The sequence below is a fragment of the Meles meles genome, chromosome 9 (assembly GCF_922984935.1).
Source record: "Meles meles chromosome 9, mMelMel3.1 paternal haplotype, whole genome shotgun sequence".
Taxonomy (NCBI): Eukaryota; Metazoa; Chordata; class Mammalia; order Carnivora; family Mustelidae; genus Meles; species Meles meles.
Window position 1 is genome coordinate 109,400,821 of NC_060074.1, and position 14,372 is coordinate 109,415,192.

At 37.9% G+C, this 14,372-nt stretch overlaps 1 protein-coding gene across 1 annotated transcript in view; it reads left to right on the forward strand.

Moving 5' to 3' along the window:
- CNTNAP5 (contactin associated protein family member 5) overlaps positions 1-14,372 on the forward strand; it is an 848,385-nt gene that overhangs the window by 542,980 nt on the left and 291,033 nt on the right. The window contains exon 12 of the mRNA XM_046019554.1: positions 11,061-11,180. Within this exon, the coding sequence (XP_045875510.1) occupies positions 11,061-11,180 (120 nt within the window). The remainder of the gene's footprint in view (positions 1-11,060; positions 11,181-14,372) is intronic.

A 14,372-nucleotide genomic window follows, 5' to 3' on the forward strand; every position in this document is an offset into this window, starting at 1 on the left:
CTTTTCACTTTGTTTTGGATGATAAATATTTTTCTATCCCTTCACTTTCAGTCTGCATGGGTCTTTAGGTTGGAAATGAGTCTCTTATTGGTAGCATATAGATGGGTCTTCCTTTTCTATTATGAGGCATTTTAAAGACAAATTTTGTACTAATGATTTCATTACAACTACCCTAGTACATATTTCTAAGAAAGAAAACCTTTTTATCAGTTGTAGCAAAACCATACTACCATTATCATACCCACATCATACCCAACCAAAATTAAAAATAATTGATCCAAATTTGATTTTACTTTTTCTGCTTGTCTCCCCCTCCCCTTTGGTAAACCCACATGTAGTGTTTGATTGGTATGCCTCTTGCATCCCATCTCCTCTTTACTATTTTTTTTTTAAGAAACTGAGTCATATGGTCCCACATTCTGGATTTAGCTAATTGCATCCTTGGAGTGTGGATAAACATATTTCTTTACCTCTTTCTGTAAATCAGAGTTTAAAATCTCAGGGTTTGATTAGATCAGCTTCAAATTTTTGATAAGTCTTATGTGGTGCTGTGTGTTTCTGATTATATCACATTAGGGACACCTTAGTAATCACTTTAGAGAATGTTGAAATTAATCTGTGAGTTTGGGTATTGTTAATTTAATCCATCCACTAAAAAGTCCTCTGTCAACTTACATTTTTTATGGTATATTAAGTTATCATGAAATATATTCCATAAAAGAAAGGAAGGATATGATCTGTACTTTTTCCAATTTTTAGAATAGTACTTTATTATCAAAAATCCTCCAAAGGTGACCAATGGACTTAAGCAGATAGATCAATGATAGATAGTTAGATAAATGATAGATAGAAGAAAAAGACTAGATTGTATATCTTCAAATATATAAATGTAGTCATTAGTCTTTTTGATTCTCAAATTCTTCCATCAAATTGGCTCCTGTGTCATTTTTGACATACTCTAATTTTGATAACTTTCTTATTTTCAAACAAACAAGACATTCTAATCTCATTCTACCCAGACATAAACTCAGTAAAACCCTTCTTCATTTTAGTGGGAAATGTATTGAGAGACCACAGTCTGTGCAGTAGGGTGCCTCTAGTACTTTCAGTGGTCCAAATGTGAAAATAGAACAATTAAATAATGAGTTCATACTGATATTACCAATTCAAATTAAAATTTCAGAATTGTACATTTTTTACATTTTATATTTTTATTTTTATGGTAAAAATTTAGCTTCTGTTGTCATTAACAAAATAATTAGCTGTTAATTGTTCTTGATACATACAATAGTTTATTAAATCAATACCAATATTATTTAATAGAAGCTATTTAATATATTTTAATACTTTTGTTATTTTTTCTGATAGATACATCCTACTGTTTCCTAGTAGTCAAATTACTATTTTCTATATTTTAAATTTGTGAGTTTATAATAAAGCTAAAAGTATTTTCATTTGTAGCTTGTGGAGGATACCAGGGAAAAATTTCAGTATTTTGAAACAGATGATTTAAAGAGGAAGCATTAGATATCACTCTTGCTTTTTTCATACAGTTTTGTAATTTATGGTATACTAATAACTGATGAGGAATGTTTCATTTTTACAAAAATTTCCCACTAATAAAATGATAGAACTAGATCAGCAGCTTACCAACAGGCATGTTTTGGGGCAAAGTCCTTATGTTTTATGAGTTTATTTGTAGTATTTATAAGTGGGATGTTCATTACCTGGTTTTGCCCTCAGGTATCTCCCCAGAACTGAACAAAATTTCAGGAAAAAATATATTAGGAATGGGAGGCTAACTAAGGTAGTAATAAGTCCCCAAATATTAATGCCTTAGTAAAATAAAAGGGCTTTTTTTAAAACTTGCATTACATGGCCATGTGATCCTGTTCCATGAAGTTAAACCTGGTATAGTCCATCTCTATTATTCAATTTCCTTATAGACTGATGTGATAGTCTGTATGTATTCTGGTTAGTTAAGTGATTTTCTTTGGTCAAAGTTGCATCAAAAAACATGCAATCAGAGGTCTGACAATCACTCACCCTCTTGTTGATCTTGGAGCCTTTATTTATGGGAATTTGCTTGTAAGAGTATGAGAGACTACATAGTGAGAACCAAAGCACCCCAACAAGCCCCACTGACCTAACAGCTAAGTACAGACGAATGGGCAGGGCTCAAAAGACATTCTGAGCCTGGCCAGGAACTACCCAGATTAGCTAAGACCTCTAGAATCCTGGAATAATTATTGTTTTAAATCAACTTTGGAGTCTTGTTATTTGCCAATGGATAACTGATATACTGAGAATATAGACAGAGCAAGATTAGCCAAATATAATAATGTGATAATATCAGGTTCATTTTATTACTCTCCATTCTTTACTAAGTTTCAAACGTTCTGTAATAAAAATTTACAAATAAACTACTAAATGTCAGTAGCATTTGAAATAATTTTTAGTTAATTTGTTTTAATTTCCTTTCAATATTTAGGAATTGCTCTTTTTATTATATTTGATCTTTTAAAAATTATTTAAAATATTTCGGTCTTTTTTCCAAGATTTTTTAAAATTTAATTTTATTTTTTTATGTGTGTGTTCCAAAATTCATTGTTCATGCACCTCATCCGGTGCTCTGTGCAATATGTGCCCTCCTTAATACCCACCACCAGGCTCACCCAACCCCCATCCAGTCTCCTCTCCAAAACCCTCGGTTTGTTTCTCAGAGTCCACAGTATCTCATGGTTTGTCTCCCCCTCTGATTTCCTCCTACTCACTTCTCTGCTCCATCTCCCAATGTCCTCTGTGTTATGCTCCACAAGTAAGTGAAATGATATGTTACTTGACTCTCTCTGCTTGACTTATTTCACTCAGCATAATCTCCTCCAGTTCCATCCATGTTGATAGAAAAGTTGGGTATTTATCTTTTCTGATGGAGGCATAATCCTCCATTGTATATATGGACCATACCTTCTTTATCTATTCATCTGTTGAAGGGCATCTTGATTCTTTCCACAGTTTTGTGACTGTGGCCATTGCTGCTATGAACATTGGGGTACAGATGGCCCTTCTTTTCACTGCATCTGTATCTTTGGGGTAAATAAATACCCAGTAATGCAGTTGCAGGGTCATAGGGAAGCTGTATTTTTAATTTCTTAAGGAATCTCCACACAGTTTTCCAAAGTGGTTGCACCAACTTGCATTTCCACCAACAGTGTAAGAGGGTTCCCCTTTCCCCACATCCTCTCCAACACTTGTTGTTTCTTGTCTTGTTAATTTTGGCCATTCTAACTGGTGTAAGGTGGTATTTCAATGTGGTTTTGATTGGAATCTCCCTGATGGCTAATGATGATGAGCATTATTTCATGTTTCTGTTAGCCATTTGTATGTCTTCTTTGGAGAAGTGTCTGTTCACGTTTTCTGCCCATTTTTTGATGTGATTATCTGTTTTGTGTGCGTTGAGTTTGAGGAGTTCTTTATAGATCTTGGATATCAGCCCTTTGCAGTGCCATATGCAGATATCTTCTCCCATTCTGTGGGTTGCCTCTTTATTTTTGTTGACTGTTTCCTTTGTTGTGCAGAAACTTTTGATCTTGATGAATTCCCAAAAGTTCATTTTCACTTTTGTTTCCTTTGCCTTAGGGGACATGTCTTGAATGAAGCTGCTGTGGCCAATGTCAAAGAGGTTAATACTTATGTTCTCCTTTAGGATCTTGATTGATTCCTGCCTCATGTTGAGATCTTTTATCCATTTTGAGTTTATCTTTGTGTATGGTGTAAGAAAATGGTTGAGTTTCATTCTTATACATAGCTGCCCAATTTTCCCAGCACCATTTATTGAAGAGACTCTTTTTTCCACTGTATATTTTTTCCTGCATTATCGAAGATTATTTGACCATACAGTTGCGGGTCAGTAACTGGGCTCTCTACTCTGTTCCACCGGTCTGTGTGTCTGTTTTTTTGCTATCACCATGCTGTCTTGGTGATCACAGCTTTGTAGTAAAGCTTGTTACCAAGCAAAGTGATACCCCCAGTTTTGTTTTTCTTTTTCAACATTTCCTTAGCAATTTGGGGTCTCTTCTGGTTCCATACAAGTTTTAGGATTGTTTGTCCCAGCTCTTTGAAAACTGCTGGTGGAATTTTGATTGGGATGGCATTGAAAGTATAAATTGCTCTAGGCAATGTAGACATTTTAGCAATGTTTATTCTTCTGATCTATGAGCATAGAATGCTCTTCCATCATTTTGTGTCTTCTTCAGTTTCTTTCATGAGTGTTCTGTAGTTCCTTGAGTACAGATCCTTTACCTCTCTGGTTAGGTTTACTCCCAGATATCTTAAGGTTCTTCGCGCCATAGTAAATGGAATCAGTTCTCTAATTTCCCTTTCTATATTTTCATTGTTAGTGTATAAGAAAGCAACTGATTTCTGTACATTGATTTTGTATCCTGCCACATTACTGAATTGTTGCAGGAGTTATAGTAATTTTGGGGTGGAGTCTTTTGGTTTTTCCATATAAAGTTTCATGTAGTCTGTAAGGAGAGAGAGTTTGACTTCTTCTTTGCCAATTTGAATACCTTTTATTTCTCTTTGTTGTCTGATTGTTTTTGCTAGGACTTCTAGTACTATGTTGAACAATAGTAGCAAGAGTGGCAACATCCTTGTCATGTTCCTGATCTCAAAGGGAACGCTGTCAGCTTTTCCCCATTGAGGATAATATTCACTGTGGGTTTTTCATAGATAGATTTTATGAAGTTGAGGAACGTTCCCTCTATCCCTACTTTGAAGCGTTTTAATCAGGAATGGATGCTGTATCTTGTCAAATGCTTTTTTCTGCATCAATTGAGAGGACCATGTGGTTCTTCTCTCTTCTCTTGCTGATTTTTTCTATCACATTGATTGATTTGCAAATGTTGAACCACCCTTGCATTCTATGGATAAATCCCACCTGGTCATGGTGGATAATCTTTTTAATGTACTGTTGGATCCTATTAGCTAGGATCTTGTTGAGAATCTTGGCATCCATATTCATCAGGGATATATGTCTGAAATTCTCTTTTTTGGTGGAGTCTTTGCCTGGTTTGGTGATCAGGATAATGTTGGCTTCATAAAAAGAGTCTGGAGTTTTCCTTCTGTTTCTATTTTTTGAAACAGCTTCAGGAGAATAGGTATTATTTTTTCTTTGAATGTTGGTAGGGTTCTCCAAGGAATTCCTCAGTCCCTGGACTCTTGTATTTTGGGAGGTTTTTGATCACTGCTTTAATCTCGTTACTAGATATTGGTCTATTCAGCTTGTCAGTTTCTTTCTGATTCAGTTTTGGAAGTTTCTATTTCCAGGAATGCATCCATTTCATCTACTTTGCTTGACTTATTGGCATATAACTATTGATAGTAATTTCTAATGATTGTTTCTATTTCCTTGCTGTTAGTCATGATCTCTCCCTTTTCATTCATAATTTTATTAATTTCAGTCCTCTCTTATTTCTTTCTGATTAGTTTGGCCAGCGATTTATCAATTTTATTGATTCTTTCAAAAAAAACCAGCTTCTAGTATCATTGATGTGTTCTATTGTCTCTCTAGTTTCTATCTCATTGATCTCTTCTCTAATCTTGATTATTTCCCTTCTTGTGTGTGGGGTTGGCTTAATTTGTTGTTGATTCTCCAGTTCTTTAAGGTGTAAAGAGAGCTGGTGTTTTCTGGATTTCTCAGTTTTTTTTAGTGAGGTTTGTATGGCTATGTATTTCTCCCTTAGGACTGCCTTTGCTGTATCCCATAAGTTTTGGACTGATGTGTCTTCATTCTCATTAGTTTCCATGAATTGTTTAAGTTCTTCTTTGATTTCCTGGTTGATCCAAACATTCTTAAGCAGGGTGATCTTTAGCTTCTAAGTGTTCAAATTCTTCCCATACTTTTTCTCGTGGTTGAGTTCCAGTTTTAAAGCACTGTGGTCTGAGAATATGCAGGGAATAGCCTCAGTCTTATTGTATCAGTTGAGCCCTGATTTGTGACCAAGTATGTGGTCTATTCTGGAGAAAGTTCCTTGTGTGCTCAAGAAGAATGAGTATTCTGTTGTTGCCGAATGGAATGTTCTGTATGTATCTATGAGGTCCATCTAGTCCAATGTGTCATTCAATGTTATTGTTTCTTTATTGATTTTCTGCTTGGATGATCTGTCTATTATTGAAAGTGGAATGTTATGATCCCCTACTATTAATGTATTCATATCAATACACTTTATCTTGATTAACAGTTGTCTTATGTATTTGGCTGCTCCCGTATTGGGGGCATAAATATTTACAACTGTTAGATCTTGGTGTCTAGACACTTTAAGAATGATGCAGTTTCCTTCTTTATCTCTGAGTACAGTTTTTAGTTTAAAATCTAATTTATCTGATATAAGAATCACTACCCCAGCTTTCTCTTGAGGCCCATTGGCATGAAATATGCTTCTCCATCCCTTCACTTTCAGTCTGGATGTATCTTTAGGTTCCAAATGGGTCTCTTGTAGACAGCATATGGATGGGTCCTGTCATTTTCTCCAATCTGCAACCCTGCATTGTTTTATGGGAGCGTTTTGGTCATTCACATAGAAAGTGATTATTGGGGGCGCCTGGGTGGCTCAGTGGGTTAAGCCGCTGCCTTCGGCTCAGGTCATGGTCTCAGGATCCTGGGATCGAGTCCTGCATCAGGCTCTCTGCTCAGCGGAGAGCCTGCTTCCCTTCCTCTCTCTCTGCCTGCCTCTCTTGTGATTTCTCTCTGTCAAATAAATAAAATCTTAAAAAAAAAAGAAAGTGATTATTGAAAGATATGTTTTTATTGACATCATGTTGCTTGTGAAGTCCTTGTTTCTATAGATTGTCTCTGTAAATTTCTGTTCTATGCCACTCTTTGGTTCTTTCTTCTTTTACAAACCCCCCCTTAATATTTCTTGTACTGTCAGCTTGGTGGTCACATACTCTTAAACCTTGCTAGTCTTGGAAGCTCTTTATCTCACCAACCATTTTGAATGTCAGCCTTGTTTTAAAAAGTAATCTTGGCTGCATGTTTTTCTCATTTAGTGCCCTGAATGTGTCTTGCCAACCTTTCTGGCTTGCCAGATTTCTGTGGACAGGTTTGACATTATTCTGATGGACCTTCCTCTGTACCTAAGGAATCTCTTCCCCCTAGCTGTGCTTAAGACCTCCTGTCTGAAATCATCATTTATGAATTTCACAATTAAGTGTCTGGATGTGCAAAAAACAGATCTGGGGTCCAGATTTCAGGGTTTTGCAGGTTGCTGCCAGCCCCAGAGATCCCAACCAGAGATAGTGCACTGAGTTTTTCAAGCCTCCGCTGGGAGTGCTCAGACTCTTAACAGGTCCTAGAGACCACTGGCTGGTGCCCACACGGAGTTCTCTCAGGTGTAGGTTGGGAGCGCCATTCAGACCCCAGTCAAGCAGTGCACATTAAGAATGCAAAAGGCTGTGGTTTTAGAGAGCGCTGGCTGGTGTCCACACCAGACTCCATAGTGTGCGCTGGCAGGGGTGTGCTTACCCGAGTGGTGGTGCAAGCAGCGGAAAGCGGGGGGCTCAGGGACCACTGCCTGGAGGCTTCACTGCACTCTCTGGCATGGGTGGTTGCCAGTGGTGGCCATCCTAGGTCAGTGGGTTTAGGCCCATGCCTGTGACCGCCCAATTCCACCAGTTGCCCCTTAAGATCTTTTGCTCTTTTTGAGTGCTTTTAATAAGACTCCAAGTTAATCATGGTCCCCAATCACAGGGAACTCTTGTATTGGGGTATTACTTTCCAGTGGGTCGCTTCTGGTGGCTCCCTCCCCCTTCTGTTTATTGTCTGATATCAGTTCGATCATTCCCACTCTGCTTTACCTCTCCACTGGTGTCTTCTGCCCCCTTAGAGATCCAGAAGTGTATAATCCTACATCTCAGGCTGATTTCATGGGTGTTCAGAGTGTTCTGGTAGATGATTAGCTCACTTTAGGGGCCCAGTTGAAACAGGATCTCCTACTTCTCTGCCATCTTGTCCCTCCTTCTCCAAAATTTAAAATATAAATATCCAGAAAGTTTTAACTTTCATCTCTGTCCCTTCTCCCCCATTCTTTCTTCTCTCCTTAGGTATCCATCTATATTAGTTGTTACATGAATATTTTGGGAGGCATTTTAGAGGTTTGGTAGTGAATTAGGAGTTAAATTTGTGACCAATACATAGACAACTAGACAAATGGGAGAATAAGGCAGTTATTCATTATGAGAAAAATTACATTTGTTTCATAAAAGGAAAATTAATCACATTGTAAGATTCATTATTTGTGAGTGTCTTGTATGTTGCCACATCACGGTAAACAGTATCCACTGATCAAACTAAAATTATAATGCAACTGTATTGGAGGTAGGGGGCATAGAAAGTTCTTTGAATGTGGGGGGTTAAGTAAAAGCCAAATTATTATCTTTGTGTTGGTAAGTAAGAAAATAACCTATATAAATGAAAAAAAAATCAAGAAGTAGCAGTTTGGACACGCTATTCAGAGATACAGTTAATACCAAAAGAATGAACTAAGAACTAAAAGTCATCATATTTGCAGAAGGGAGGTAGGACTTGTTGGTTTTTCATAAGGATCCTTGGGATTAACTTGAGTATCTCTTTGAATCCTTACTAGTTGTATGAGGTAGGCTCTTTTTTATACGTATAGCCCCATGAGAAAATTAATTATTTGAAAGTTTATTAACTACATATTGCTACATAATGACTTATAACAAAACTTGGCACCTGAAAACAACATATTATTACCTCATATTTTCCTTGGGTCCTTGACACTTAGCTGGGTGGTTCTGGCTCAATCTCTCATGGAGTTGCAATTAAGATGTTAGCTAACACCGCAGGCATGTTGGTGTTTGATTGTGGCAGTTTGCTTCAGAACTCACTCACATGGCATACCCTGAAGCCCCCATGCTCATTCATGTGGACCTCTTCCTACAGCAACCTCAGACCAGAGCAGTTGGCTTTCTATAGCAGCCTCAGACCAGAGCAGTTGGCTTCTCTGACAGCAAGTGATCTAGCAGCACTGAAGATGGAGGCCATGGCCTTTTTAAAATCTAGTCTTGGAAATGACATCTATTACCTTTGTCATAATCTGTTAGAGGCATATCCATAAGTCTAGCCTACACTCAAGTTGAGGAACTTCAGGAAAACAATATGAATTCAAGATGAGTAATCTTAGAGGTTGTGTACCACAGGAGACGTGGCTTCTCCCAGTTCCCATAAGTGAGAGTAAGTGGTAGCCTGATTTCAGGGCTCATAGCTCTTAACCACTATGTAACCCCCACGTTGTTGCCTGTATGGTATTTACCCTGCATGTGAATGCAGCACGTCCATCACACCATCACCATCTCGGAAATGAAGGGGTGGTGAGAGGGATAACGCACTTAAGAGCTGACTCTCTTATGTATGGTGCACACCCAGGTGTGTCAGGTTTGAGCAAACAGAAATGAGCTATATGTTATGCTCTGCATATGTGATGCAAACTATAGCCTCTGGTTCAGAAAGTGCGCATGACTGCAAGAGAGAGTTATGGGAGTACACAGATAACCTTGAATTCACTGTAATTTATAAAAAAAGTCAAACTCTCTCAAGCTTTAGAACTTTATAGGTAATGAATTATCTGAGGCACCCCTTACACTTGATCATGACAAAGTGCGGCTTCATATTTCTGGGATGGGGCATTAGTCACAGGGGCATGTTGGCTAAGGTGAGGAGTTGGTGCTATATCTTTAAAGCTGTTGGGAGCCACTGAAGTGTTTTAAGCATGGGGGGATGACATAATTGGATATGTACTTGCTGCGCTGAGCTATACCATTTGGTCTTAAACATCAGATGACATTCTACATTCTCATGCATGAGGCCTCACACGTCACCGAATTCATTCATGTTACTGTAATGAGATTTATAAATTTCTCATATCTGCATATCAGTCAAAGTACCCTATCTCAAGGCACCCGTGTCTGTCTCTCTCTGTGCACATAGCCACCTGTGTGGCTACAGCCATGCTGTGAGCTTTCTATGGCACAGAGTGACTGCCTCACTCATGGTCTGTTGTCAGGTGGCAACCACGCTATTGACACATATTAGGAACACAATGAATGTTGTTAAGTCAAAATAGACTCAACTTAGGGGGTTATGGACATTAGGGAGGGTATGTGCTATCGTGAGTGCTGTGAAGTGTGTAAACCTGGCGATTCACAGACCTGTACCCCTGGGGATAAAAATACATTATATGTTTATAAAAAAAAAAAATTGGAAGGGGAGGCAAACCATAAGAGACTATGGACTCTGAAAAACAACCTGAGGGTTTTGAAGGGTCGGGGGTGGGAGGTTGGGGGAACAGGTGGTGGGTAATAGGGAGGGCACGTATTGCATGGAGCACTGAGTGTTGTGCAAAAACAGTGAATACTGTTACGCTGAAAAAATAAATAAATTAAAAAAAATAGACTCAACTTGGTTGGACACCTGCTCTGTTTTAGGTACTGCACCGAGCTCTGGATATAGAGAAGTAAGATAATGTCATTTTATTTTATTAATAAAGAAGTCATGACCATATATATTCATTCAGTTTTTCATCCATTCATCAAACATTTTCGAACTTCTGTGAATGTGGCATTGTGCCAGGTGTTGGAACACAGCATCACACAGCACAGGGCCACTGTTCTTACAGTTTCCGTTGGGGACAGAACAGCATGTGATGATCGTAGATCAGTACACTCTGTGGGCACAGAGTAGGGACTCATACATCAGCACAGAAAAGGGCCACAATTGAGGGAAGGGGAGACTTTTTGGAGGAACTAACCTCTGAGTGGTTCAGAAGAAAGGATGCTAGGAGGAATGGACGTGTGACTCCATCAAGTATTGGGAGACTGGATTGCTAAGATCTGGGTAAGGGGAGTGGGAAATGAAGGCTATAGAAGGGGATGGAATCAATAGTGAACGTAAGTGATTAGTAGGAGTTACTGATCCCTCCAGAGTGATATCCAGAGCCAAGCAAAGCTTCATCTCTGCTGTCTTTGTGTCTTTTCAGCCCTCTACGAGCAATCCTGTGAGGTATACAGGCACCAAGGGAACACAGCTGGTTTCTTCTACATCGACTCTGATGGCAGCGGGCCACTGGGTCCTCTCCAAGTGTATTGCAACATCACAGGTAAGGATCAGAAACCACGCTCATACTTAACCTAGCTATGGGATGCTACACAGCAAAGGGAAGACAACAGGAAGGGGACATACATAAATAAAAATTTAGAGAACCAATTTCTGTGGTGGGGGCTGGTATTTAAGTAAGTAATAGACATTAACAGCTGAGTTATCTTCATGAGAGAGGAAGACTTAATGGTCTTGATTACACTCCGTCAAATCGAGAATTAACTCTCAGGTATTTTCTTTAGAACTTGCCAAGGATGTTTTCTCTCTTAAAACTCATAAGCAGAAAGAAAAGAAAAACAACTAAACAAACAAACAAACAAACAAAAACTCAAAATGAATAGGGAACCCTGACTCAGGGAGTTGGAAAGTATGATTCGTGTCTGGCCCCGAGGATGGTGTGAATCCCATATGCTCTCTGAGCTTCAGCTGTTCATCAGTGAAATGGGAAAAGTAGTTCCTTCCTCCCAGAATTGAAGATGAGACACAATCATGAGTATCAGAGGAATTGGCCAGGCTACTCATCCAATAGATGCTTAGTAAGAAAAGTGAGCTATTTGCATCTTCCTGGCCACTCCTTTCTAAAGTGCACAAAGACATAGTAAGACTTAATTAGTGCATGGATTTAGGAACAATATACGATCACTAAATTATTCTGAAAAATAATTCCTCAAAGCCAAAACCTGATGTAATAGTTCCTTAAAAATACGGCAGTGCAAGTACCCTCTCCATTGTGAGTGTCATTAATTAGCACATACACATTTCTGTGTGTTTGTTTCAAGCACTGGCCTTTAGAAATGACAACAGAATCATGTAATAAAGCAGAAAAGCAGGGAGGGTATTAAGACTCATTGAGTCCTCAGGCTTCCTTACAACAAAGCAAGCACATTCACCAAGCTCTTTCTGTGGCCACAGGGTGCCCTGGGCACTGAGGACATGCAGAGAATTAAGACACAGCCACTCTCATTTGTGAGGCCATTGTATCAGGGAAAATGTCATGCAATATCACAGGTAGAAATGCAAGCAAAGCATTGCAAAACTGGTGATTACAGGCACTTACCGATTTGTTCTTCTGGATACAAACAACCACACTTCTTCAGTAGAATATGCTAGTTCACAGAATTAGATGCATTTCATTGCATTTCCTTAATAATTCATCTCTCCAAATTGCCTCTGTGCTGGCTGCTATATCATAATTAGAAATTATGTTATGGTAAACTGTAGTGTTAACCTATGAATGAAGAACTAGTTTTCTCTGTGTACCTTGAGTATTTTCAAGATGGAATTAACACACGGAACTCCAGTGATTCTTGTTAACAATTTAGACTTTCTAGTTTAAGAAATTCAAATTCAGTAGATGCCCTGTTACCCACTTTGGGAGCTGAACTGAGATTTACAAATACCATCTCTTGCGCTCCTCACAATAAAAACCTGAGGTAGATATTTTTATCTCTATCTTACATAGAAAGAAAGAGAATATGAGATTTTCATGACTTGCTCAAAGTAATAAATACTGGTACTAATAGTCGAGAGTCAGGAAGCAAACAAAACCTCTGGTGCAGTAATAATTTATATCACTCAAAGATTAATTGGGTACTTTGTATTGTTTATGTTTTGCTTTTGTTATAAAATAAGTCAATATTAATTATAGAAAATTTAATGAAAAAAGCACTATCTGAAGAGATTGTCAAAATCACCTTTAAACCACAATCCACAGATTACTATTGTTATTTTATTGTATGGATTTCCTTGGGATTTTTTTTTTCTGTGAATGTGTATGTGTGTTTCTTCTATGAGTGCATATATTTTTATTTATTTTTTTATGGTTTTATTTATTTATTTATTTATTGGGCAGAGAGAGAGAGAGAGAGAGATCACAAGTAGGCAGAGCAGCAGGCAGAGAGAGAGGAGGAGGCAGGCTCCCCACTAAGCAGAGAGCCTGATGTGGGGCTCAATCCCTGGACCCTGAGATCATGACCTGAGCCAAAGGCAGAGGCTTAACCCACTGAGCTACCCAGGTGCCCCTATTTTAAAATATATATTTTAAAAATATATTTTAAATATATATTTTTAAAAATATATATTTAAAATATATATTTTAAAATATATTTTAAAAAATATATATTTAAAATATATATTTTAAAATATATATTAAAAAATATATATTTAAAATATATATTTTAAAATATATATTTTAAAATCATGAATTTAATAGATAAGCATAGACTTGCCCTTATGTCATTAAAATATATTTTGAGTTTAAAATATATACATTAAATAGGCCTTAAATTATTAAACTCTTCAAAATAATGTAAGCACAGTGACAAGGAGGGTATAATTGATTCATAGGTCTCATTTACATGGCGCTTCCCGCCTCCTTAAAAAGACTACCCTTCAGGCTTATGTATGATATTTTGTCCAGGAATGGCTAAAGAGAAATGCTTATTTGTATTTAAAGGTTGCTATTTTGCTGATGTGATACTAAAGGAATGGGGACCTTGGAATTGTGTCCTGGAGTTCATAGGCTTGATAATGCATGACTGGGGATTTATTTTACACATGCTGTTTTGGTTACATGTAGTTGTGGAACATCGGTTTTGCTTTTGATTTGTTTTTGTTTTTCTAGAAGAACTATAAAAATAAAAACAAACCTTCGGTACTGGCTAAATTCCATAATTCTCATATTTAACTGACACCCATTTTAATACATAAACATCATGATGATCAAACACATATTTTTGTATTTATAATTGTTACTTGTTCTTAAATAGGAGTGACTTGTGACACCAGTGAAGGTATAACAAAGTGACCCAGGGAAGAGAGAGAATTAGGAAGAGAGGGAATGGACAATCGTAACTGATGGACCAGAACAGTGTGCAGTGGGGTGGGAGGGTGACTTGTTCTGTGTTTAACTCCAGTTTTTGAAAACACGAAGTTGCTGTTCTCTGCACTTTTGAGCAACATTACTGGGGTAATCACACAGAGAGTGTAAATGGCACCAGAAGGCAGGGGACCTGGATTCTCTCTCTGCACCTTGTGCCAGTCAGCTGAGTGCCCCTGGCCTAGCTGCACATAAATAAGATCTGGGGACCTAAAATAAGGACCTGGGGCCAGGTGGTCTCACAGGCCTTCTTCATTTAGAATTCCCTTAGAGATCATTTGAGATTTGACAGAAAAGGGGATGTTTCTCCTAATA